General features: G+C 55.4%; 1 protein-coding gene across 9 annotated transcripts in view; it reads left to right on the top strand.

Annotated features, from left to right (window-relative positions):
- The window catches only part of RAP1GAP2 (RAP1 GTPase activating protein 2), a 56,472-nt gene extending 31,184 nt beyond the window's left edge, over positions 1-25,288 (top strand). For 6 of the 9 annotated variants that reach the window (XM_040082334.2, XM_040082333.2, XM_040082330.2 and 3 more), the window contains 23 exons: positions 6,252-6,336; positions 8,677-8,712; positions 8,928-8,972; positions 9,377-9,409; positions 9,730-9,939; positions 10,358-10,461; positions 10,952-11,030; positions 11,384-11,437; positions 11,693-11,776; positions 12,638-12,738; positions 13,369-13,498; positions 13,681-13,836; positions 14,302-14,373; positions 14,776-14,862; positions 15,103-15,237; positions 17,693-17,830; positions 18,207-18,325; positions 18,457-18,570; positions 19,035-19,152; positions 19,644-19,770; positions 20,933-21,009; positions 21,175-21,210; positions 21,603-25,288. In XM_040082334.2, the coding sequence (XP_039938268.1) occupies positions 6,252-6,336; positions 8,677-8,712; positions 8,928-8,972; positions 9,377-9,409; positions 9,730-9,939; positions 10,358-10,461; positions 10,952-11,030; positions 11,384-11,437; positions 11,693-11,776; positions 12,638-12,738; positions 13,369-13,498; positions 13,681-13,836; positions 14,302-14,373; positions 14,776-14,862; positions 15,103-15,237; positions 17,693-17,830; positions 18,207-18,325; positions 18,457-18,570; positions 19,035-19,152; positions 19,644-19,770; positions 20,933-21,009; positions 21,175-21,183 (2,113 nt within the window). In that variant the 3' untranslated portion in view covers positions 21,184-21,210; positions 21,603-25,288. The remainder of the gene's footprint in view (positions 1-6,251; positions 6,337-8,676; positions 8,713-8,927; positions 8,973-9,376; positions 9,410-9,729; positions 9,940-10,357; positions 10,462-10,951; positions 11,031-11,383; positions 11,438-11,692; positions 11,777-12,637; positions 12,739-13,368; positions 13,499-13,680; positions 13,837-14,301; positions 14,374-14,775; positions 14,863-15,102; positions 15,238-17,692; positions 17,831-18,206; positions 18,326-18,456; positions 18,571-19,034; positions 19,153-19,643; positions 19,771-20,932; positions 21,010-21,174; positions 21,211-21,602) is intronic. The other 3 variants (XM_040082329.2, XM_058422993.1, XM_040082331.2) reach the window with 2 other exon arrangements.
- Positions 25,289-26,107: the final 819 nt, after the last annotated feature.

Below are 26,107 nucleotides of genomic sequence, written 5' to 3'. Positions count from 1 at the left end.
GCTGTTTTGGGCTATTTTCTTCTCCCTGGCTGGGCTATTAAGTAGATCATCAGAGCAGAACAGCTGGAAAAAACCAACCCGCAGGAAAAAAACCAACTCCTGAATGAGCAGCAGTAATGGCTGCTCACCCGAGGCTGGCCCCCGTACCACACTCCGGGCTGGAATGCAGGGTGTGGGGACTGCTCGGGGGCTCCCTGGTGGGTTTGACTGTTCCTGCCCCTGATGTTGCTCCCTGGGTTTTGTCCTGTTTAGTCCAGGCCCATTCTAGCCATAGCACTGCCCTTGTACCAAGGGCTTCAGCTACCAGCTGGCAGGTGTTGGAGGGGCTGGAAGTCTCTTCTCCAGCTCTCCTACCCCCGTGTGTGGGGATGAGTGCAGAGTGACGCTGGTGGGGCCCAAAGGAGCCTCTGGATGTTGCACCCACTGAAACTCATTGGCTAATCCTGCGTTTGCCTCAAGGGCAGGGAGTGCTTTACCAGTCACACCAAGCAAGACTTTGCCAAAGAGTTGTCTTTCCCCCAGGTACCAGGTTTCTATGAATGAGCTCAGCATGACACTGGAGTGCTTAGAAAAAACCTGGCTCTGAACTTGCACAGGAATCTGCCCCGTGATGTGTGAGTCTGGTTTTCCTTTTTGTTTTTTTTCCCAGCATCACGTTGTGCACAAAACGTATCAGTGCGCCTCTTGCTGTGGGGTTTACTGAGTACAACAAGAGTCACACAGACATCTCAAGGGGAGAACAAGACCCTGAGGAGGTTTTTTCTGTCTGCCATGGACTGAGGAGCTTCCATGGGAGTGATTGCAAGAATTCAAGCAGCGCTTTACGATCGTTGTTTCATCTTATGCAAGCTGTCAGGGCCATCAAAGTGACATAATCTGCAGGAAAAGGAAGGGACTGGTAGCAGCATCGTCAAAGGGACTCTGTTCCTCCACCTGCTCCTATTTGCTTTTTTCCCCTCCTACATTCGGTCTTTGTTCTGCATTTGCAATTGAATTTTGCTTTCCATGAGCCATATGCAAGCCTGGCAGGATCGGTGGCAGCTGCAGAGTCTGTGGTGGCCCGTGTCCCTTCCTTGTTAGCAACCCAGCAAAGTGCAGCAACACCCCAGGCTCCCCTGGCAGAGCTGGGTGATGCGTACCTGCCCCTGCACCTGCAGGCTTCTCACCTGTGCCTCCCCTGCACGCCTGAGCTGGAGGGGAGCCGCAGGGAGTTCTGGGGGGTGGCTGCTGCTGGGGGCTCCTCCTTGGTCCTGTTTTCCTCTGAAAGCCTGGGATTTGTAACTGTAGTTATACCTAACTGAATTTTCCTGACTATCCCACATGCAAGCGAGGTGACGCTCTGGCGGCTGTCCTCTCGCAGTGGAGAGCTGGTGGGTGGTGCCCTGTTGTGGGGCACTTTCCACTCACAGCCTTCCCTTGCCCTTTGGCATCAGTACCACGGCGTTTGGAGACAGAGGTTTCTGGGAGCTGTTCTCTGCAATTTGCAAATTATTGAATCAGCTCAGAAACGGCTGCCCGAGGCTCCTGGCTCGGGTTTGGCAGGAATAGGATCAGACGAGCCTTCTGGTCTGAAAACGTCTGCAAGTGCCTTGGCTGATTTACCCAGATCTGCAGGAAATTGCCACTTTCTCTGTTCCTGCAAGGGGAGAGTAGGCAGCACATTTTGTAAAAGATAAAAACTTCTTTTCACCATACTTGCATATCGAGCCTCGCTGTCCTGTCCTGTCCCGGCCCAGTGGGAAGCCCTTGGCCAGCTGGAAGGATTCCAGTGTCTGTGGAGGTGCAGGGAAAGCAGGAGTCAGCTGCTCGCTGTCCCCCCTCCCCAGCAGGACGGGCAAGGTGTGGTGCAGCAGGGACCCCACGGCCGGCGCAGGCAGCAGGGATCCTGCCTGCTCGAGTGCAGGGCGCTCTGAACTGTTCAACGCTGTTTATTCACTCTTTGGAGGGGCAATTAAAGCCAAGCCCTGGCAGTTAAATGTCACCTTTCTCTGAGCAGGGCTGCAGTCCCGCTCCAACAACAGGGTACTGGGGACACTGTGTGTGTGCAGGTGCAGGCTGGCAGTTTGCAAATACGTAATTTATTGCAAGAAACGTAGATGAGAAAATGCTGCACCTTTTTTTTTTTTTTTTTTTTTTTTTTTTTTTTTTTTTTTTTTTTTTTTTTTTTTTTTTTTTTTTTTGCTGACTCTCAGGCTTCAATGTGAGAAGGCAACACTGCTGAATAGGGCTAGGCTGAGCCAGGACATAACAAGGTAAATCAGTCTCTAGGGAAGATGTTGCATGGGAGGGGCTCTCCCCAAGGGTCTGGCAGCTCTGCAGCACTGAGTGCCTGGGCTGGACCCCACGTCTGGGGGCATTCTGGAGCCCCACAACTGTCTGACATCAGTGGGAGCCTGCAGCAGTGCATGTCCTCTGCTGATGTCCTCCCTGAGATGAGTGATGATGCAGCGAGATCTTGCCTGCCTGGCATCCAGGGATTGGGTGGAGAGCTGCTCAAAGTCAGGGCAAGGTTCTTCATTCAGGCACTCACTGCAGATTTCCAGGTGTAAACTCACAGCAAGGTGCCCTTGTCTGTGTTGCAAAAAACCCAGAGTTTTGGTCGAGGTTTTTTTTTTTGCAATTTGTGAGCAGCTGGCAAGGGCTCCAGGCCACTGCTGCTCTGCCTGGTGTGACAGTAGGTGCTTGTGTCCCGGAGCCAGGGGTCGGTCCCAGCTGTGTGGGGGACAGAGAGGAGCCCCCCTGGAGGGAGGACGAGCAGCCTGTGCCCTGCTCCCACCACTGTGGGCAGGGCTGAGCCCGGGCAGGGGGAGGATGGGAAGGGGAATGGAAGCACAGTCCCCCTGGAAAACTTAAGAGACCAGGCATGGAATATTAAACAAACTAAAAAGGGAGCCGCTGGCAAGGTGATGCCCATCAAGGATAAAAAATGATGAGTCCAAAAATAGAGGCTGTTAATTTACAGGAGAGTCATTGCTGACCTTCTCAAGGATGAGGCATCTGACAGGCAGAACTTGTTGCTGCAGGAGTTTGGTGGCTCCTTAGGCCAGGTTTGATGTGTGGAGTTAAGCGTAGGTGTGTGGGTAGCCCGGGATGCTCCCGTCTCATCTGCACATCTTGACAGAGGTAGAGCCAACCACGTGTGGAGCATTTCACGATGTCAGGTAACGCTGACATCTCCCCTCCCCACCTGTGATTTATCTAAATGTCCCGTGTTGATTTAGAGCCTGTCTGGGAAATAAATCAGATGGACAAAATGAGGAGGTGGGATGCATTTGGGGTTTTTTATTAGGTTTAGCTTGAGACAGAGAAGTGTGCACTCGGGATTAGGGTCTGGATGGGAACACTCCAGGGGCCCAGGCAGCCTTGGCTCTGTGCTGAACAGGACTTCTTGATCAGAATTTCACAATGTCTGTGGGGTTTACCAAATACAGGATATTAATTTGAAGGTGTTTTAGGAGTGTGATCAGGGATGCTTTAAAGAGAAAGACTTCATCTGCCCTTGCTGTGTTGGGAGCTCACCAGTGCCCATGGTTTCCCCCAAAATGGGGAGAAAAATCCCCATTTTGTGCCCTTTTGGAAGGAGGCAGGAGAGCAGCCCTTGGCAGGTGGGCTTTGCCTCCCTGGGAGCTGGCAACGGGTCCCCTCCAAGCACGGTTCCAGGAGGGGGCTGGGATAGCTGGGGTGATCTTGGTCTCCGTTTGGAAACCCTGCAGCCGGCCCTGCCATAACCGCATTAAGGTATTTCCTTAATTAGATTTACTAAGTATGCAGGATTCTAATTCTCTCTTTTCCTTCTCTCCTAATTTGCCTAATAAGACAAACAAAGAAATAGAATTACAGAAGTGATGCCCATGTTTCCTTCTGGAGAGGCTGGTGTCCGGCCGCGTGGCTCCGGAGGATGCTCTGGCGCATCCTGTGAGCTGGTGCCTGGCTGGTGGACCCGTGGGCATTAGGGGCAGGCAGAGGGCCCTGGTACGTGCCAGGTGCCCCTCAGGGAGCAAACACAGCCCTGTGACCTTTGGTTACGTACTTGATGCTGTGGTGCCAGGGAGCTGCCCGGCGTCCCCAGCGCCCATCCTCGCTGGCCTGGGCACCTGCCACCCCTGCCGTGCTTCAGGCCTTGCAGAGCCTCGCTCTCAGCGTCAGCTGGGGACTGGGTCACCGTGCGGGGCTGCTGTGAGCTTCAGGGGGACCCCTGAGGGCTGCACCCCGGTGCACAGGCAAAGACGTGCTAATCTCCCTCCTGATCCATTTGTCATCCCGAGTGCAATCAGTTTGGGAAATGGGCCGCCGGCCCTTGACCCCAGCGCTGATGGCGGGCTGAATCACGGGCGTCCGTGGTTGGACTTTACCGTGACAGATCACGGCGCACAGGCCCGCTCCGAGCAGTCGTTGGGGATGGGCTTGTTTTGCTCTCCCGGAACTGCAGGAGCAGTTCCAGCAGTTTGGCCCCCAAGAAGCAGCCAGCATGTGACAGAGGAACATGTTGTTGAGTTGGGTGATTTTATAATACTTAGACCATGATGCTATGGCAACCCACTACAAATCCCAGATCAAATCAAATTATTTGTGCGCATCCCTGTAACTTTAATCTTTTCAAAGTCGTATCTGTTTTATGCCTTTGAGGCCGCTGCGCAGCTGAGCGCAATCAGGCAGAGCTCAGGGTTCAAAGCAAGGAGAGCAGAGGATGAGTGGTTTGCTCCAGATCAGGCTGCGCTTTAGTGTCCTAGAAAGTCAAAGAGCAAACAAGGAAAATCTGTCATCCTCGGCATTTTCCAGCAGTAGAGACGTGGAGAGGTTGTGGAGAGCAGAGAGGGAAGGAGCTTGATAAACAGTCTGGGTGGGCAGGACAGGAATTCCGCTGTTACCCCACATTGCTCCAATTAATTTCTTGCATTGAAAAAGTGGAAGATGCCAGGAGCTCAAATGAGGTGTAACGATGTAAATTTAACCTGCTCTGGTATGAAAAAGAGAGAAAGGAGATTTGTTTTGGTTTGATGTGATGTGAAACATCAGTTCTCGGTCTGGATTCACATTTGGACGCAATGCAATGGGTATTTCCCCCAGCGCCTCTGGCCAAGTCCGTGTTGCTGGCACAGCCCGTGACTCCCCTGGCTGTGAGTAGGATGATGCTGCTGGTCCCACTTTGTCTTCCCAGCATCCCTGCAGCGTCCCCGCTGCCTCCTTTGTGCCTCCCCGCTTCATCCCCTGGCATCGCGGTGGCGCAGGGCCCTGCTGAGGAGGGACCACCGGCTCCGCGCTTCCCGTGACCGCCCGGCGATGGGCACCGCACCCGCTGGGGCTCGGGAGCAGGGGGCGCGCTGGGTGGGAGGGCAGGGCCCGGGGTGGTGGGGCTGGTGATGAGGGCAGCGTTTGCAGAGGGCAGGGCTGCACCCTGCGGCAGGAGCCGTGCGTTTTGGAGGCCCCGGCGGGCGTCGGTGCCCGTTCCCGGGAGCGCGGCGCTGTGCGAGCCATCCCGGGGCGCTGCCATGGGAACCAAACCTCCTTACGCCGAGATAAACAGTTGGACATTTTGGCCCGGTTTCTGCAGGACTAACCTGGCAGGGACAAGAGGAAACTAAATTAAATCTCAGATTTTTCTGACTCCCGGAGGAGCATCTGGCAGCGCCGCTGCGTGATGGCGTGGCTGCCTGCCCGGAAACTGCCGGGCGAGAGGGGTGGGAATTTTGTTCAGGGGAGGGCTGAGGCCATACTTTTCCAAAGCTCGGGGGACTTTTGTGGGGTGCTGTCTTGGCAGCTCCGTGGCACAGGGGTTGCTTTCCGCTTTCTGCTTTCTGGGATCCTGCACCTTCACGGTGGCTCTTGGTACTTCTTGGCTCCGTGTTGGCAGCGGGGCCCTCGGTTGGGTCCCTCCAGACCCGCACTGGGGTGTTGCTGGGTGTCACGGAGCCTCCTTTGCTGCCAGAAGGCTGCTCCGCCGCACGTCCTGCCCTGCTGGGGAGGGTGCCAGAGGGAGGGAAGCCGTGGGGATGGGCTGTCACAGGAACCCAGCCCTGCTGTCCCTGCACCACCACCGCACGTGAGGACCCGCAGCGCACCCTGGGCACGGGCTCTTCTGCTGACTTCTATCACCTTCTCACACTGGCCGCTGGGTTTTTTTTCTCAGATTCTAGATATTACTGTAGAAGCAGCTGCACACCACGGCTTTGCCAAGGGAGATAACCCTTATCTCCGGCCTCGTGCGCTGGCTCGGGCGGGGGGAGATGACATGCCTGTGTTTGGTTTTCCAGGAAACAGGAGCTGCTGAACAGCGCGGATGTGACCGCCCCGGAGCGGCCGCTGTCCCCGCCGCTCACGGCCCCGCCGACCATGAAGGTGAGAGCGAGGGGCCGCGCCGAGGCCCCGCTTTGGGAAAGCCAGGTTGGAGGGGAGCAGCGCTTCCAACGCAGTGCCTGCACGGATCAGGGCTGTTCCCAGAGAAGCAGCAGTGGGCGGTTTCTGGAGTTCGGCCGGCAGCCCGCTCCGACGCCATCCCTGCCTCCCTCCGCGGGGTCAGGCCCATGCCCGCTGACACCTCCGTGATGCCAGGCACGGTGCTGAGTCCCGGCGCTGCTTTCCTCGCAGTACCCTCCCCAGCACCGTGCTGCGTGGCTCTGTTGCCAGCACGAGGCAGAGGCTGTGTGGGGCCGGACATCCCGTAGCGAGGTTTTACATCCCGGGCTGTGCATCCCAGCGGGCTCCTGCCTGTCCCCTGCAAACCTCCCTGCCCAGCCCGTTTCGGGCGCTGTGCCTCCCGGGGGAGCCACCCTTTGAAACAACAAGACATCTGTCCTGCCGTGCCTCTGGCTTGAGGAAACATTAACAAAGGGAGGTGTGGGGCAGGGCAGGGATGGCCGGGCTGGCGCTCAGCCGCTCTTGCTGGGTGCCCGGGAGGAGGTCTGGCTGCGCGGCCGATGCAGGTGGGGGATGATGCCGGGAAGGTAACAGATTTCTTCCGGGGCTCTCTGGTGAATGCTGTAACGCGTGGGGGAGAGTGCTGGGATGGGGATGCTGGCACAGCTCTGCTTGCTGCCCTCCATTCGTGGCAGCTCCCACCCGGTGCAGGGTTCTTTTTCTGGTCCTGTCCTTTGTGGCCCAGGAAAGCTGGCTCTAAGCGTGCACTGCTCTCTGAAGGGCGCAGACTGCTGCGTGCTTTGCCCAGGACGTGTGAGCATTTTCTGTGGGGCTCCAGTGCCACCGTGGGGTCAGGTCTCAGCTCTGGCTACTGGTGGAGCAGGTCCTGAAACTATCTGAGAACATTTGTACCCGGAGATAAACAGAATCCAAACCAAGCTCAAACTAAGGAAAAGACTTTTAAAGAGCATCTGGCTGTGGGCAGAGAGCTGTCTGAGCCTGGGGTTTTTCTTTTTGACTCCTGCAAGGGTGGTAGGTAAGGACGGGCATGGTTTAAAGCTGGAAACGGCCAGGGCTGTGTCTAAGCCACAGCTGCCACACCTGTGCTGGCAGCCAGAGACTGCTCATGCTGTAAATCCGACCTTTGCTCGCCACAAATATTAAAGGAAAAAAATCTCTCTCAGACTTTTCTTCTCATTTGATTTTCATTTCTTCATCCCCTCCTCTGTTTTTTCCTTTTTTTTTCTTTTTTTTTCTTTTGAGAAATTCAGTCTATTCTAAGAGCTCACTAAAAGTCATTCCCCATGCCTTTCCCCTCATTACCATGACCCCTTTTTTTCCCCCAAATCACGCATGCTTCTCGCTTTTCCCTCTCCCCTCGGGCTGGCAGCGCTGCCGTGGCCCAGCCGCTCCTCGGGAGCAAACCCAGGCTGGATGAAAGGAGGGCTGAGAGAAGGGACGGGGCGGGTGCCTCCAGAAAAGTCACTTATGTGTTCAGCGGGAGTGCCGCATTCAGCCAGCCGTACTTTGGCTGGGTAATTTATTTGTGTGTAGCTGGCAGCAGGAAGAGCTGGGAGAGGGATTGGGACCGTCCAGCAAGCCCAGGTCCTGCGGGTGCTGTCTAAAGGAGTGGCCTCAGAGCAGCTGCCCCGAGCACGGGTCACCCCCAGGACCGGGGCCGCGCTGGACAGCGCAGGTGCATCGGGGTGGGAGCAGGGTTATCTGAGCTCCCGGCGCCGAGGGAGAGCGAGGCTGAGCCAGCATTGTGGTGCTGGCAGCTCCCCGGAGAGGCCATGGGGGGCTGTGCCCGCTCTGGTGGGGTTCTGAGCCCCCTCTCTCCGTGTGGCTGGGGGTGCGGGGCCACTCACCCTGTGCCTGCGGTGGCTGCGGCTCCTGCCTGCGGCACAGCTGAGGCCCGCAGCAGAAGCAGGGCTTCTAATTGGAGCAGCTCAGTAATCTCGTTAGTTCCTTTGGCGAGTGGGGATTAACCCTGCACCGGGCAGCCCAGCACCACCGGCGGCAGCTTCACCAGTGCTGCTGTGATTAAGAAAAGAAATGATTCAAGACCCCTGCTCAAGCAAAGCTTGACAAAGCTCGGCGTTTGTGGGGTCGAGGGCTTCTGGCAAGGGCACCTGCAGCGATGATGCTGAGCTCCACGCTGGGCCGGATGGGAGCTCCTGGTGTCACAGCTGCCTGGTCACATCCAGGGAGCAGGACAAGGGCTTGGGGTGGAGGTCCTTTGTCCCTGCTGTGATGTGGCTTGGACGGCTTTGCCTTGTGTCTGCTTTTATCGAACAGTAGATTTCCTTCTTTTCTTTCCAGTCGGCAGAATTCTTCGAAATGCTGGAAAAAATGCAGGTGAGCAGCAATGTGCATGCTAGTAGCTCGGGATGTTTGGCCCAGCAGAGGCCCCACAGCAGTGCTGGGAGTCCTGTCCCAGGAACAGACCCTGCTTCCAGCCGCTTGGGTTGGAGTCAGCTCCGTGTAGCAAAATACCCTCATGTTGGTGGACTGACCTCCTGTGTTGGTAGAAGCATCTAAATTATTTGATGCATTCATTTTGTTCCAAACAGGCACCAAAACTGGAAGAACAGAGGTCGGGAAGCCAAAAACACAAGGTTGGTTGATTTTTGTTTCTTGAGGAGATCTTTTCATGTGTCCCCCCTCATCTCAGAGGTTTAATGTGATCGTCACAGTCACTCAAAGGGCTGGAAAGGATTTAGATGTTATCTAAAAACAAGGCAGTGATTGAATTGCAGAGATGGGAGCACATTGCATGTAAATCCCTAATGCAGCTTTATGTCCAGACCAGCTTCCAGCTGTGCAAAAGGGTTGGGGTTTGCCACCACACTGGGAAGTTGCACCAGTAGAGGAACTCCCCGTAGGCAGGACTTGATGCCTTCCTGCGAGGGACCAGAGGGTGCTGGAGGCACTCCCTGGGTTGGGTGGGCAGGGCTGGGGTTCTTAGGGACAGCTGGTGGGGAACAGATGGTCATAGAGGTGTTTTGGTTCCTTTCTCCAGGAAGACTACATCCCATACCCCAGCATCGATGAGGTGGGTGCCCTGAACACCTTCTGGTGAATGCCTTTCCAGAATTGCTGATGGCAGAGGAACTGGTGGAGATTCTGTTTCTGAGAGGAGCGGCATAAAGCATGTTCCCCCCTCCCTACCTTTGTGGGTTTTGGCTTTTCCTCAGCAGCATGTGCCCTCTTCTGTGACAGAGAAGAGGTTTCAGGGAGGGGCTGGACTTGTCCCTCCTGGTGTCAGGACTGGGGTCTTCTGCAGTAGGGGAGGGAAAACATTGGGCAGTGAGCTCTGCATCCCACATCCACATCCCAGTCCTGCCTGACCCCTCGTGGCACATGTCTCTGCAGATCCTAGAGAAGGGTAGCCCATACCCGCTGATCATCCTGCCACAGTTTGGGGGGTACTGGATAGAAGACCCAGAAAACCTTGGCACGCCCACCTCATCTGACAGCAGCATCTGTGAGGAGGAGGAGGAAAACCTCAGCCCCAGCACCTATGGCTACAAGCTGGAGTGCAAGGGAGAGGCCAGAGCCTACCGCAAGCATTTCCTGGGGAAGGTGGGTTCCTCCACCCCACGGGGCTCAAATTCGCACACTTTTGCCTCAGAAACTTCTCCAATCATGAGCAAAATGGGCAAATTTTACAATTTCCCTCTTTGCCATTTCCCTCTTTGCAAGGAATGGAGGTGCTGCTGGGTTCTCAGCGTGGCAGTGATGGCCACATGTGCAGCCTTTACTCCTGGCCCCACAGCCACAGGTCTCCTGTGACACCGGTGGGGACATTGGCTCTGAGCCTCCTGTCCCTGGGGACCCCTATGGCAGCCCCTGCCCTCCTGCTCACAGCCCTGGTCCTGGCAAGGGGGTGCAAGTGTGTGAGTGATGGGAGGGTGTTGGGGTGGCAGGTGAGTGTCCAGACCGTGTCCTTGCCATCGGCGAGTTGCTTCCCGGCTGCTAACATGCTGTTTTCTATTTTTAGGATCATTTAAATTTCTACTGTACAGCCAGCAGCCTTGGAAATCTGATCCTTTCTGTTAAATGCGAGGAGACAGATGGCACGGAATATTTAAGGGTTATACTCAGGTATGGAAAAAAAAGATTTGTTTAACAAAATATTCTGTCTTTGGGAGTCCCTGGTTCTGTTTCTACAGCAAGTGCTTGAGCTTGAGCAGCATGTGGAGGGGGTCTGGGGGGGATGGGAGGCAGTGGCAGCATCCCGGTGTTTCTGTGCTGGGACTGCTAAACCTGATAATGAATGTGAGACTTTGATCTGTCGCTAAACCCACTGGAACTGAACGTAAACCTCTGTGGGTTTAATCCTCCCTGGGATAACACCAGTCACTTCTCTCACCATCCCTCCATAAGCTGACAGGACCCAGCATGTCTGAGCCACTGTGTCATTTTCCTCTGAACTATGAATATTTTAAGAGCTGCAGAGATGAGAAAACAAATCGAGCCTTTGCTCCCTAACCAGGCCCCACAAGTGCAGCACAGCAGTGTTTCCCAACAGCGGGTGCTGCTTTGCTGTGGACACAGTCTGACATCTGTCTGCTCTTTGTTGTTTCTTTGCTAGGTCCAGAGTGAAGACATTGCATGAAAGGATTCCATTGGCAGGATTCAGCAAACTTCCGAGCATCCCCCAGATTGCAAAGGTGAATTGCCTGGCTTGGCTGGAACACGTGCAGGAGAGCCTGTGCCTGTGCCCGTCAGGCGGTGTTGGGATGTGTTGAGCAGAGTGCCCGGGCTCTCAGGTCATGGGGCACTCAGGTGCTGCTGTGTGCTGGCCCTGCTCTCGGTTTCCTGCTGATCCCTGGCACTCATTTGACATGGAGAGACCTGGGGCTCGGCTTGCTGCATCCTCAGTCGGGGCCAGCCTGGCCATGGGACATCCCAAGGAGAGGATGTGAAGTGGGAAGCTTCTGCTATCGAAGCTTCTTTATAAGACCTTCATGGCCTGAAGTTTTGGCCAAGGGTGGCACTGACTGCTCTTTCCCCTTGCCCACAGGCCTTCTGCGACGATGCCTCCGGGCTGAAGTTTAACCCGGTTCTCTACCCCAAGGTGAGGTAACCTGCCCAAGGTGGTCGTGTGTTCTGCAGGGACACTGAGAACCCCACCCAGGGCCACTGTTGAAAATTTTTAGCCTAATTATGTGGGAATTTGACTTCTTTCCCTCTTTCACACTCCTGGTGTTGCCCAGCTGTTGTTGTACCCTGCTGCAGCTCCCGTGGGCTCTCCTCACCCCTCACCATGGATCTTTTGGCCGTCACATTTTGAACCACCAGATTAAACAATTGGCATTTCGCTTTCCTGCAGGCGTCCCAGATGATAGTGTCTTATGACGAACACGAGGTCAACAACACTTTCAAGTTCGGTGTGATCTATCAGAAGTTCAGGCAGGTGAGTTGTCCCCATGCCACTTTCATGGAGCATGTCCCTGTGCACCAGGGATCCACATTTCACGAGCACAGACTCAGCTCTGTCGTTAGCTCTGCCATGTGCAGCACCTCGTGTCACTGGATGTCCTCGCTGACTGTTTCTCATTGCTCGGATGTTTTCCCCACTCATTAAAAAATGATATGACTGAAAAGTCTCAGTGTGGAAATCAGCCCACAAGCTGCCGTAGGGAAAAGCGGATGTGAAAATGGATTTTAGCAGGCGTGGTATTTTAATCAGATATATGTTTAGACAGTTAAACAGCTACGTTTGTCTGGAGGGACTGTGGGCTCTGAAGAGAGGCACTTGCGAAAGTGCTGTCATTAGCAGGGGGACTCTGTATGGGGAGTGCAGAGCTCAGCCTCAGAACTCACTGAGAATTACTCTGACAGGCACTCTAATTATCTTAGATACTGCATTTTGGGTTGGATTGAGTGACTCATGCAAGGCCATAATTAGGGTCTCATTGTTTTGAAATACAGCAAGCAGGAGATGATTAGGGATTTTTCAACAGAGGATTCACTTCTGGTTTGGTATTTCCTGGATATAATCCTAAGGTCCTTGCTGGGGCTCAGACGCTCTCAGCAGCTTTACCCTGGGCTGTCCTGGTGCTGAGTGGGCTGTGACAGCCCACGGGTGGTGCTGGTGGCGAGTGTGGTGGTGCCAGGTGGGGAGCAGAGGTGGGGAGCAGCCTGTGGCTGGGCAGGACGCCACGGAACGAGGTGCTGCTCAGACCCCAGGGACCCCGTGGGTGGGGCTGGAGGTGACGGGATTGGACAGGCAGGGGAATTGGGGCTGTCAGCAGATGCACCCTGTGTTTTGTAGACCCAAGAGGAGGAGCTGTTTGGCAATAATGAAGAGAGCACTGCCTTCAAGAACTTCCTAAGTTTCCTGGGAGACACCATAACTCTCCAGGACTTCAAAGGGTAAGTTAGATAAAAAGGATGATTTTACAAATACATTAACAAGAGACCATGTCATATGTAAAAATATCTACGTGTGAGAACAGAAGTCATCTCGCTCATGAGCGGGATGTGCGGAGCAGAAGCAAATATAGCTTTGGCTTGTTTTTCAAAGCTGGGGGAGTTAAAAAAAAAAAAAAAAATTGGAGCTGCCAAGAGAGAAAAACTTCTTTTCCTGCAGCTTGGAGGTTGTGATGAAATCTGGCTATATTCAGCCATAGATGGAAGGAGGTCTGTGGAAATGTGCCGTGCCCGGTGTCGCGGCTCAGCCACGGGTGCCTCCAGGGCGGTCGCTGCAGCGCCCAGAGACCCCCGCTGCTGGTGAGGGATGGTGAGGCTGTGGCTGGTGCCCGTGGCTGTGGTCAGCCCTGGCTGACCAGCCCTGCTTTGTGCTCACCCTGTATTTCAGGCTGGTGACAGCGATGGCTGGTTACAACACATGACGCACGCTTTGTTCTTTCCCATTTGCTCGTTGCTAGATAAAGATAAATGAGCTGGGCTGTTCCATCCTGTCCCCTGACAGCTGCTGGTGCTCTCTGTGAAGCTTTCAATTAATATCTCTTAGTTTCTCTCCGCCTTTCCCTTGATCTCCAGTTTTCGAGGAGGCCTGGATGTCAGCCACGGGCAGACGGGAGCGGAGTCTGTGTACACGGTGTTCAGGGACAGGGAGATAATGTTTCATGTCTCTACAAAGCTGCCTTTTACCGAAGGAGACACACAACAAGTAAGAGAGACGAGGTTGCTTGCACAGAGGGGTCTGAGCGGGGCTGCACTGACGCTGCCCTGCCCAGTGCCCTGGCACCGTGGGAAGCGGCTGCTTGGCTCCGCAGCCCGGCACTGGCACTTGCTCCTGCAGGAGCAGAACCGCCTGGTTTCACTGACCCAATGATCTCCCTTTGGGTTTAGCTCCAGAGGAAGAGGCACATTGGCAACGACATCGTGGCAATTATCTTCCAAGAGGAGAACACGCCATTTGTCCCAGACATGATTGCCTCCAACTTCCTGCACGCCTACATTGTGGTGCAGGTGGAAAACCCCAAGGCGGATAATGCAGCCTACAAGGTGAGGGCGGTCCCAGGGTGCACCTACCCATTTTTGCTTCAGCATCTTTTGACAAGGGCATGGAGTGACAGGACGAGGGGGAATGGCTTCCCACTTGCAAAAGGTAGGGTTAGATTAGAGATTAGGAGGAAATTCGTGCCTGTGAGGGTGGCGAGGCCGTGGCACACCACGGTGAGGCTGCCCAGGGCCCTTACCCTGTGCTCAGTGGTGCAGTCAGTGAGAGGCTTGGTGGGGACTTGTACCGTGTGCTGAACACACACACGTGTGCACACAGGTCTGGTACACGATGTGTGTGTATGCAGACAGCAGTGCATAAAATACGTGTTTGTAAAACAGCTCATTTATTAAAGAGTTTTGGTGGTCCTCAGTGTTTGAATGTGCCTGAAATAGCACCTGGGGTGTAGGTGGCATAAACCCTGTAATCCTGCTGCAGCTGGGAGAATAACCTGTCTCTTGACTCCTCAGGTGTCAGTCACGGCCCGGGAAGATGTTCCCTCCTTTGGCCCACCCCTGCCGAGCCCACCGGTGTTCCAGAAGGTAGGACCTGAGAGGGAAGCATGTTCCAAGCTGTAAAAATAGTAGATGTGAATGTCCGAGATGCTTCCAAGCACAGCATCCTGAGGAAAACAGGAATTCTGGAACTGATCTGCATTAATTTTGGTTTCCATTGAGGCACCTGGTGTTTATGGTAGGGTGAGTGACCATGCACCACTGCATGGCATTGCTTGAGCAAGGTGGCAGCAGCAGCTCTGGTGCTCAGGCACCTGTGTTGGTGCTGGCAAGCACCTCAAACCCTTCTGGGGTTTTTCACCAATGCTTCCACATCTTGGGGGACTGTGGGTGCTGTGAGCTTGGGTTTTGGGTTGGTACAGCTGTGGCACCAGAGATACAGAGAGTCTAAGATGGTGGGTGTTTTCCACCTTGGTTCTCCCCCTGCAGAGCCCCGAGTTCCGGGAGTTCCTGCTGACCAAGCTCATCAATGCTGAGAACGCCTGCTGCAAGTCCGACAAGTTTGCGAAGCTGGAGGTAATGCTGCCCACGTGTCCCTGCCTGCCTGGAGCAGGGTTTGGGGAGTTCCCCCGTTCCCTCTCAAAGCCACCTTTCCCTGCGGAGCTGGGTCGGTGCTCACAGGGACGAGAGCACGGTGACCGTGGGGCGGGCGCTGCCCTCGAGGAGGCAGGAGCTGGCATCACGTGGACCGGAGCTGTGGCAGGAGCCACTGCCCTTCCCTTGGAGCCCCAGCTGAGTCCTTTGTCTGTCCTGCAGGACCGGACACGGGCCGCCTTGTTGGACAACCTCCACGACGAGCTCCACGGGCACACTCAGACCATGCTGGGGCTGGGCCCCGAGGAGGACAAGCTGGAGAATGGGGGTCATGGAGGCTTTCTGGAGTCTTTCAAGGTAAAGCTCTGCCCTTGCCAACAGCAGAGCTAAAATGCACCTGGGGTTGGCAAAGCGAGTGTCAGGGGACAAGAGGCGTCCCTCGAGGGGAGGGTGGCAAGAGGAGGTGGGGGCTGCTGCCACCACTGCTGCTCAGCCTGCCAAGTGCCCAAGCTGGTCCCAGCGGGAGCAAGCATAAGCTGACACAGTCACTCTGTTGGTGAGTGTCCCCATTGGAGTGACTTCTCCAGAGCTCCTAAGCACCTCTCTACCAGCGTGCTGCAGCATTTTTTTGTTCCCAGAGGGGTCTCAGTCCAGGCCCAGCCCTGTGCCACAGGGTGTGCCTGCAGCTGGGCTCTTCTCTGGTGGGACATGTCCAGCTCATGCTCTGGCTGCTGTCTGCCACTGCTGTGGGACAGGGATCAGGATCCTGGGGCAGCTGCCACAGCAAGGTGGGAGGTGGTGGGCTGGAGGAAAAGGAATGGATAAAGTGCTGTGAAGGAGCTCTGAGCAGCCAGTGGCAGTGGGGACGGTCACTGGCTGGGCAGCAGGGATATCCCTCGAGATGGAGGGGCAGCACCTGAGTGTGAGTGTGTGAGCCATTGTCTGTGGTGCAGCTGCCCTGCAGCACGGAGGGGCTGGCACTGGGTGGCTGGGCAGGGCGGCTGTGCTGTGCCTGTGCTGGGACAGCTCCTGCAGTCATCTCGGGCACGGGTACTTCTGTGGTGTAGAGAAGTGGGACTGGTGAATGAGTCACCTCATCCTGTACCCGGAGGATGGGCTGGGGAGGAGGGGTGCACAGCTCGCCAGCCCCGCTGCAGAGGCTCAGCTGTGTCCTGTGCCAGTGTGAGACATGTAGGAATGGAAGTGCTGTGCCACCAGCCTTGCATCGCCGCGTGCACGTCAGGCTCTCCACGCTGAGGGTTATAACAGCCTTGTTTTGGCACCCTGTGTGTGCCAGGAGACAGACCGTGCTCTCTCGGCGTTGCAGGGAGTGCTGGGGTGGGAGGTGAGCCCCGTGGGCCGCCTTGGGCTGCCCGGACACCTGGGGCCCACGCTGCTGGGCTGTCTGCTGGCTTACATCCTGCACCGCGCGCTGTCGGAGTGACAGGGAGGACAGATGCTAAAGGAGGGCTGCAGGGGCTGAGACCTGGTCCCCATCGTGTCTTTGCTGCCTTGCACCTGCGACCCAGCCTGCAGACCCATCCCCTGGCCAGGCCACCGGGGGAGCAGCTCTCAGAGGTGAGCAGAGCTCAGTTCTGCTGGTCTCTGAGTGAGTGAGAGGTGCCTTTGCCTCTTCTGTGAGGAAGGGAGCCACTCCTCAGGGCCGGGGTGTTGGGGAACCCCACGGAGTTCCACAGCCCTGGGCAGGAGCCTGCAGAGTGTGAGTACCTGTGGCTCCTGCTTTGCAGCAAAGCAACGGGTCACTTTTACCTAGAACAACGTCAAATTGTGTATAATTTCTGCTGACCCCAATAAATTCAGTCTGATGGACGCTTGCTTGATGTTCATTATTGGACGGGCAGGAGGGGCTGTGGTCTTTAGCACTGGAGGCTCGGTGAGAGCTCGGGGCTGCAGCTTCCTCTTACCCTGGCGGGGCTCCCTGACCCCCGGAGCCAGCAGCAAACAAACAGCCTGCGTGCTGCAGATGCACTGCTGGCACCTTCAGGAGCTTGGCCTGCCGTGGATCATTTACTCTTCAGCCTGGGCTGGGACTCAGGGGCTGGAGGAGCATGGGTGGCCGAGGGAATAGTTGAGAAGAGAACAGGGAAGGCAGCTGATGTGAGGAGTGAGGGAAGGGAGCTACTTGACGGGGAGAAATGAGGATCAAAGGGAGCAGGGGGAGCCTGTGGCTGCCTAGGGGCCAGTGCTGCACAGTGCTCACTTCCAGACCCTTCCAGAGTGGATAGACCAAACCAGAAGCCACAGCAGTGGTTCAGGCTACGCGTATTCTCAAGCAGTAGCTTGCTGAAGAGCAGAAGCACTTTTATGTGGCTGTGAAGCCTCCAGCTCAGGGGCTGTTTTGGGACAGGCTGGAGAGGTGCAGGAGAGGTGCAAGAAAGGCAGGAGAGGATCTATCCTCTGAGTCCAGGGAGAATTGTGGAAGGTGGCTTATGGCTTGGCTGTGGTCCCCATTCTTGCCGGGGGCTCTGGGAGGTCGGCCAGGCAGGAGGCAGGGCTTGGGGCTTGTGTCTGCGTCTCCTGGTCCCATACCTGCAGCCTTTGATATCACAGAGCAATGGGGGGTAAAAATTCGATCCTGTGGTGGCTCTGGGGCCCCCCAAGGGCAGTCCATGCCCAGCTGCAGCTGCCAGGGCTGCTGTCACGCGTCGTGCTCTTGTCAGCGTGTGCTTGCTCTCGGGGAGGCAGAGGCAGGTTGCTCTCCTTTATGCCTGGGGAACCCCTGAAGCTGGGGAGGAGTTCTGGGGACAGCACCCCGCTGGGTGGTGATGACCTGCTGTCCCCTCTGCCACAGAGAGCCATCCGGGTGCGCAGCCACTCCATGGAGACCATGGTGGGCAGCCAGAAGAAGCACCACGGTGGTGGCATCCCAGGCAGCCTCAGCGGGGGCATCGCGCACAACAGCGGCGAGGTGACCAAGACCACGTTCTCGGTGAGCATGTCCACATGTCCCTCCATCCTTCTGTCCCTCCATCCCACTGTTCCCTCCTCTTCACACCCCTCCACAGCCCGACGGGTCACTGCCTTCCACTGACACAGCCCGGCAGCCCCTGCATGGGCAGCAAGGGCGAGGGGAGACTTGAGCAGGCTGTGGATTTGGATGCCTTGTTCAAGCTGGGCTTATTTTGTGGAAGAACCAAAGATACGCTTCCTGGGGTTTTGGTCTCAAAGTAAAAGGAGATAGAAGAGAAGTTCTGGCATTATGTGGTTTTTAGAGGCGCAGGCAGTGCAGTTCCTCTCAGGATATTTAGCGTCTGAACTTCCAGAGAGAGCTGTGCTCTCAAACGCGCACTGTTCTCTGCTTCCAGCCCCCTGTCCCAGCTGCTGCTGCCAAGAACCAGTCCAGGAGCCCCATCAAGCGCCGGTCAGGGCTGTTCCCTCGCCTGCACACGACATCGGAGAGCCAGGCAGAGAGCAGGACAAGGTGGTAAGTTTGTGGTGGTACCTACGGAGCATCTGCCTCTCTCACAGTTTATAGCTGGTGTCAGGTAGTACAGTTTGACCATCCTTTTAAAGTCTCTTGTATAACTCGTGCAACCTGTCTCTTTGTGCCCTCAGCGACAGTGTTTCTGGAGCCCAGAAGACACCGGATTTGGGACATTCTTCCCAAGAGATGAAATCTGAAACCTCATCCAACCCCAGCTCCCCTGAAATATGCCCCAACAAAGACAGGTGAGGCAGGAGGAGCCCGTTCTCCTTCCACCAGAGCTCAACAGACATCAAGGAGTTTGTCAAACAAAACCATATCTAAATTTTACTGTAAATAAGTTTGATATTAAGGGAGAAAATATTCAGGTGATCCATGAGCACAGCTCCTTTTTGGTCTTTACAAAGAAGAGCAAAGAGCAGCATTTGACTGAGGTTGCCCAAATCCCCAGGGCACAGAAGGCTGCTGTGCCCGTCCCTCCCTGCCGAGGCGAAGTCAGCTCGACCCAGGGCACCTGCTGGGCACCCACCCAGTGCCTTATCCCACGCCCTCAGAAGTGGCTGTGTGCTGAAGCACCCCAAAAGGTTCATTCCTACGGCAGCACTTTGCTCCGGGGTGTGCAGGAGCATCTGTCCCCCTGTCACAGTCCAAGGGACACGCTTCCCTGGTGACAGCCACGCGCCCTTCCTTCCGTTCCGCCTCTCTCTAGGCCTTTTATCAAACTGAAAGAGAACGGGCGGTCGAACATCTCCCGTTCCTCCTCCAGCACCAGCAGCTTCAGCAGCACGGCGGGGGAGAGCGAGACCCTGGAGGAGTACGAGAGCGTGGTAGGTACCAAACCCTCCCTGCAGCACTTCCCTCGCACCCCTGGGTTCCCTGCTGCCTCCAGACCTCTGGGCTCTGAGGGGGAAGCGCCTGCCAGCCCCCAGCTGCCTCCTCACCGCTGACAGGGAGAGGCTTAACCCCATCTCTGGCTGTGGGGAGGAGGAGGGTTGGTGTTCCTGGTGGGACATGTGGCTGCCCCATCCCTGGAGGTGTCTAAAGCCAGGTTGGACAGGGCTGGGAGCAACCTGGTCTAGTGGAATGTGCCGCTGCCCGTGGCAAGGAGGGTCTGTTTAGATGGTGTTTAAGGTCCCTTCCAAACCAACCCAAACCATTCTGCGATTCTGTGACACCCCAGTGAGCCTTGGAATGCCCCGGGCACCGCTCCGTCTGCCCAGGCCGGCAGGGTGCGGTGGGCACGGGCGCAGTGGGGCGTTGGCAGGGTGTTGGGGAGGACCTGACTGCGGGAAGAGCCACGTCCTGTCTCTGTGAGCAGGGAAGCCAGCCCTCCACCGCGTCGCCATTCAAGCAGGACGTGTTTGTCTACAGTGCGTCACCCGGCAGTGAGAGCCCCGGCGTGGGGGCCGCGGCCACCCCCGTCATCATGAGCAGGAGCCCCACAGGTGGGTGCCAGGCAGACTGGCAGGAGGCACCGGCTCTGCCTTTGCTCCTGGAGCCACCCGAAGCCCCTGGGTTCCTGTAGTGCAGGGTTGGATCGGGGTCTGTGGCTCTGGGACGGAGGAGCGCCCACGCAGCCCTGTCCTGGTGCCAGGGTGAGGCAGCAGCTGTGCTCGCCCTGGCAGGACAGGCACCCACGGGCTGTGGGGCTGCCCCATCCTGACAGGGCTGCTCTGGAGACGTGGCCCCATGGGCTGTACTTCCACGGGGAATCTGTTTCCTTTCTCAGTTAGAGCACAGAGGTGGCTCTTGCTGTGGCTTTGTTCCCTCTGTCTCCCCAGACAGGCATGTGCAGTAGTCGTGGAAACTCCGGCTCCAGAGGCTGAGCCGTGACTCACAATTATTTAATCAACAAGCAGCTTCCTGTGGTCTTGGCTCCACTCCTCTCCTGCCAACCTGCTCACCAAGTCCATCCGTTTCAGTCGGACGATTTGCACAACGAGGTGCAACTCAAAAGGGCACAACCGGCAGGAGAAGCTCTCTGCTGGCCCCTCCTGTGGTGACGGTGCCGTGAGACCGGGGACGGCTCTGATCCCTTGAGCTACAGAGACCTGCCACAGGGCACCACTGTTCACGTGTAGACACGCAGTCAGCAGAGTGCCTAAAGTGCCTAGCTTTTGAAAGAGCCGGGAAGCACAGACAGACCCAAACAGCTCTGTAACTGGGAGTGTTGCGGGCAAAATGGGACCGTGGAGTGCAGGCAGGCTTTTTGTGTCTTGGCACCCCACGGGTCCTCCTCCTTATTTCATTAGTGATTTTCTGAACCCTTAAACCAGCCCTTTTTAATGCTTGAAGTGTTTATTTTGTATTTTTCCTGCCAAGAACATGAAAATCCACCCATACATTATACGGATCAGTCATTCCTCGTAGCCTTTTCAGTGGCATTTCTAGGAGAAAGACTGTGAAATGTAATTAAGCCTCAATTTGTTCCATCGCAAACACTTAACGTTCGGCTTTTGCCAAACATTCAGCCAAGGCAGGCTAAATATTGGTAGCACTCCTGACAGCCTATTAAAGTGCCTAGCTGGGCGAATGCAGCCAGTACTACAGCAAATATTTTTGTTCACAGTTTATTATTTTTGTTCTTTGTTTGTCCTCTCCCTCCAGCAGATCTGAAGAACAGAAACTCTCCAAGGTCCAACCTGAAGTTTCGCTTTGACAAGCTCAGCCATGGCAGCTCCATGGTAGGTGCCGGGGCTCCCGCTGCTGGGGTGCTGTGCTGCCGTGTCCTCCCTGCCTGGCATGGGGGGCCTGGGCTCTGGGGCCCGTGAGGGACAAGAGGGAAGCGATTTTGTGACTTCTTGCCCCCTTTGTTTGCAACCCACCCCATGTTCTCTTCTTTCACATAGAGCCACTAGCAGGAGGAAGCGATGAATTTGTCACCGGTGAGTGTTGGTGTGTTTTGTTTTGTGCAAAAAGGCTGTTTGGGGGCCGGCTGTGTTCAGCCAACCACGGCTGCTCACACCACTTGTTATTGCTTGTGGGGTCCATACTGTACCTTAGAGCCCCCTAAACACTGCTGTAGGTGAGTGAGGGAAAGGGCAGGGACCAATGACAGGTCTGCACTCACCAGCATGGGTCCCAAAAAGCTGTGATTTTCACCCCAATACCGAGTTTCCCTCTCCCACGGCCTGGGACTGATGGGTGGCCTGGCACTCTGGGGAAGGGCACTGCTGTGGCTTCAGCTCCTGGGGCAGGTGCTTCAGTACCCAGCACCTCAAGGGTGGGAATATTCTTCCACACTCCTGACATGTTTATCCTTTTCTTCTTTGCACAGAATGCTTCAACAAAGGGAAAAATCTTCAACACCCCATGGGACCACGCACGCCCTGGCCACGGGCAGCGAGGGGCCCTGGCTCACTGGCTGCCCGCTACACCAGAAAAGAGCTCTCACCTTGCTACAGCCCTGTGCTGACAGGGACTGCCACCCTCTCACCTGTGTCCCCTGTCCAGCACACGCCCCCCGTGCAGGAGGGGATGTGTGACTGTGCTGCACACACGTGTGGCCAGGGCCACGTCCCCCTCTGGTGCCGTGCTGGGTCACACGTGTGCTGCAGCTGGTGGGCACCGTCTGTTCCGCCCATCCCTGCCTTGCCTGGCAGCTCCTTTTGGGCAGAGGGGCAGCAGGGGAGACCTCTGCATAGTTTAGGTCCCTCCATGCTTTATTTGCAGCTATCAGTGGGGAAACAGGGGTTTATGTTTGTTTTTTGAAGGGTGGGAGGTGAGGCCAAAGTTAGGTGTTAGTGGCTCTGGGGCAGTTTTCCCTCCATCGTTTGCTGTTGCTCTTCTCTGGTGGCGATGGGGAAAAACCTCCCCAGGGGGGTTCCTGGGAAGCTCTCCCTGCGATGGGGTCTGCAGTGTCTCTCCAGCCATCCCTCAGCTCCTCAAAACTCTTGGAGCAGCGGCAGCCCCTCCGTCCAAAGTTGCTCAGTTTGTTGCACAAGCGGCAGGTGAGAGACTTGGCCCAGGGGCAGGAGCTGGGGACCGCAGCCAGCTCATCCTCCTTGGCAGGTTCCTCCTCCCTGCTTTGTCCCTGCCTGACACTGGGCACTGGCCTGGGAAAGGTGACCCAAAGCTAAAGCTGCGGTGTATCACAGCTGTAGCTTTTCTAAGTACTAGAACTGGAGCCAGATTTCCCTGCTGGGCTCTGCTTTGCCCTATGGCTTTGATCACCAGGCAAGCAAACGCGTAAAACTCCGGTGATTTGTGAAGCATTATCCTGCTCCGGCCCTTGCAGAGTCTGTCCTGCTGCTTTTGAGCAAGCTCTTGCAATTCTGAAAGGATTATAGATTCTGCAAGGTAACTTTCCCATAATGCCCTTGCCCAGAAAATACCTCTCTCAACATGCCAAGAGATCCTTTTGCTCCTTTATGGAACTTCATGTGAAGTTTCCTGAAGCCTGTCCGTAAATTTCACATTGCTCGTAAATTTCCCTCACCCATTTTTTGGAAGACAGGCCGTGATGCTGCAGAGATATTCCCCCCTGTCCCCCCAGCCTGTGACCTTTGGGAAACCCTCATGAAATCAGGTTCTCAAGTCTCAAGTGAACACAGTTCTTCGAGTTTGTGATTCCTACTGAAAACAGGACTTTGAGTGCCAAAGTCACCTTCACCCAGTGGGTTCTTCAAGTGGCACAAAGTACCTGAGAGCCTGTTCCAGGGGGCAGGTGCAGAATTGTGCCCCTGGAGCAGCCCTGGGCCCCTCTCTCTGGGGCAAGTGCTTCAATCGTCACCTCCCCTCCTCCCTGTCACCTCCCGGGCCAGCGACAAGCCAAGGCTGGCAGAACCTGCTCTGCTCACCCTGGTCCTGCAGGGAGGTGCTTTCCGAGAGCCTTACGATCCAGTTCACGTGGGTGCTCTGCTCATGCTGTAATTAATCCATGTGGGAAGGCTGCAGCTACAATGGGATGGGAACCAGGTTAAAGGAGAACAGTTGTGGAAAGGCAGGGAACAGTTTCACCGGCCCTAGGTGCTGTGTAGGACTAGCAAATATCAATAACTCCCATGGGGACGCTCCCTCCTGCTCCCAGCCAGTTCCATTTCAATGGAGTTTAAACCTTGAGTTTCCTTTGGGAGAGGAGCGTGCAGTGTGCTCAGCACAGCCTGTAGCTGTAGGTGTCTCAGGATCACACACGTTGCTGTTCGGCACTCGTCTGATGATGCTTCAGTAGCACTTTCAAGCCCATCCCTAATTCTCCCCTTAGAAGCTTTGGTCTGATTTCCTGAGGCTGCGCAGAGAAACACTGACTGGTGCAATGACTTGCTCCCAGGGTCTGCTCTGGGTTTGCTTTTTCCTCTGAGAAGTCACTTGTTTCTGTAGATGTTGTCATTCCTATGGGTGTTGATCTCTGTGAGATCTTTCAGCAGATGATGCAGTGGCTACTGTCAGCTGGTTTGCCATTTTTTGGTTGTTTTGTTGCTTTTTTTTTTTTTCACTTGAAACTGTGGCTTTCCTTTTTGACCTAGATTGATTTGGGAATTATTCAGATGGGACTATCAGGCAGAACAGTGTGAAGCCTCAGGGAGAGTTGCAGTGTTCTGGACGTGTCTCTCCTGCACCAGCTGCTGGAGCAGCGGTGGGGCCGGGGGCTGGCGCGAGGTCTGCCAGCAGCTCCTGCGGGACATTTCCAGCAGCACTCCTCACCTAACACCTGCTCTACATCCCTAGCAGCAGCTGGGGTTTGGCCCAGGGGCTGGCCTGAGCCTCCCGTCCCGCAGTGTCCGGGATTGTCCTGGGGCGGTTCTGGGGCTGAGCACTGCCTCTGTTACATCCCGGGGACTTCTGCACTTCCAGCAGTGGGTGAAGCTGTTCCTGTATATATTTCGCAAAATGTTTTGTGCTTATAAGTGACACACATCTATACATATATAAAAGGGAGATATATGTGTATATATATATATATGTATTTTACATATATATATATGTATACAGTTTATATATACAGTTTCCATGTACACAGCTTCTGCCCTCCTCCGAAGCGACACTGCAGAGGGAGCAGAGGGGGCTCAGAACTGCCGTAGGGGTGATGGGGAAGCCCCCGCTGTGTGGAGAGGTCTCTGTTGCTGGGCGCTGCTCCCCCTCCTGCCGGGGTTTCGGTCCCGCCTGCTCCGGGTGCAGCCCGGCTGTCCCTTGGCTCAGACCGGCTCCTGGGCTGGCTCAGAGGCAGCGGCAGCTCGGGGGCAGCTCCGCATCTGGTGCCGCTGGCTCCGGGTCCTTGTGCAGAGCGGGCCGGGACCCTCCAGCAGCATCCCCCCATCAGCGCTGGCAGAGCTGCTGCTCCGGCCGGGCTTCCCTTCAGAAAAGCACTTGGCACGTACTTACGTCTTCTTGAAACCCCACAGAGCCAAAGCACAACACAGAAGTGCTTTTTTTTTGCTTTTTTTTTTTTTTTTTCTTCTTCTTTTCTTTTTTGCCTTTTTTTTTTTTTTTTTTTCCTGAGGGAAGCAGAGGATCCTAAGCACAAACTCAGTTTCTTTCCAGAGTTTTGAGGGTCCTCGAGAACGGCAGGTAAGGCGCCAAGAGATGTTTTTGGCACCGAGGGGCCGTGCCCGGGGCTGTGATCTCTCGGCCGCGGGAGGGGCTCGGTGCCGGTACCGGTGCCGCTCCCGGAGCCGGGGCAGTGCCCTGCGGGTCCCACCTGCGCTCCCGCTGCTCCGCCGCCGCCCCGGCCGCTGCCCCGGCCCCCGCACGCTCCCATCGCCGTCCGTGAATGTAGCACTGCCTATGTCCTGCAAAGGGAAATGCTGGATTTGTATCAGAGAATGTGAAGAGAGTTGAAGAGTGCAAATAAATCTTGAAGAAATGTATCTGACAAAGTTTATTTTTGATGTAGAGAGGCAGTGCTTTGTAGTTTCTGGTGACCTATGTCTGTTGTAAATAATGTATATTTAATTTATTGCTATGGTAGCAGATTGTTATGTATAAAATGAAAGGTTCACAAATGTATATTTTGTTGCTTAAATGTGTCTTTGCAAAATTCACAATAAATAACATATTTTGTGTCCATATACGTACTCTGGGTGTGTGGCCGTGTAGTGACAGCTTTAGGGGAGTTTTGTGGGAATTTCCTTTGAAAACCAGGTGAGGGCATGGGACCGGGCTGAGCCGTGGCAGTGGGGCCTGGGAGAGCTCCCGTGAAGTCAAACACTCCGGCAGTGGAAGCAGGGGGATGCTCAAATGGGGAAATCTAATCTCTGCTGGTGCTCCCAGCTCTGAGACTGGAGCAGCCGAGGAGGAGCCAGCCACCCTTCTGCAAGCACTCAGCCATTTAACCAAGAGAACTCCTCTGTCTGAGCTGGAATTATTGCCCCATAAAGCTCCGTATAAACCGGTCCCTGTCAGCAGCCAGCCCATGTGGCAGGGCGCACAAACAGGCAACAGTTCTGTCTGCACCAGCCGAGCTCCCCTCAGGGCATCAGGCTCCGGCAGCGCCTCTGGACAGCCCGGGTAAGCTAACAAGGAAATTGCATTTTCTCCTCTCTCTAGCTCCCCAGCCTCCTTTCAAAAAAAAATATTTTTTTTTTTTTAAAGTATTTTACCAGGGGTTAGGGGAAAGGCTGTTGCAGGAGAATCTGAGCAGCTGGGTGTGTGGCCAGTGGGCACACAGCCTGTCTGGTACCACAGGCTGTTGTGACAGCTCCTCGTGTTCAGAGCAGGGTCAGCCTTGAGAGGTTTAAAAAGTTAAGCTTTAAAATTAAATAGTGTGAGACAATGTTGACAGATAAACACGCAGTTTGGACATATGTTTTAAAGGATTTAAAGAAATCTTTTCTAAACCTGGCA

This window comes from Hirundo rustica, chromosome 19, assembly GCF_015227805.2.
Source record: "Hirundo rustica isolate bHirRus1 chromosome 19, bHirRus1.pri.v3, whole genome shotgun sequence".
In the NCBI taxonomy this organism is placed as follows: Eukaryota; Metazoa; Chordata; class Aves; order Passeriformes; family Hirundinidae; genus Hirundo; species Hirundo rustica.
This window is presented reverse-complemented; position numbering and strand designations above follow the sequence as displayed.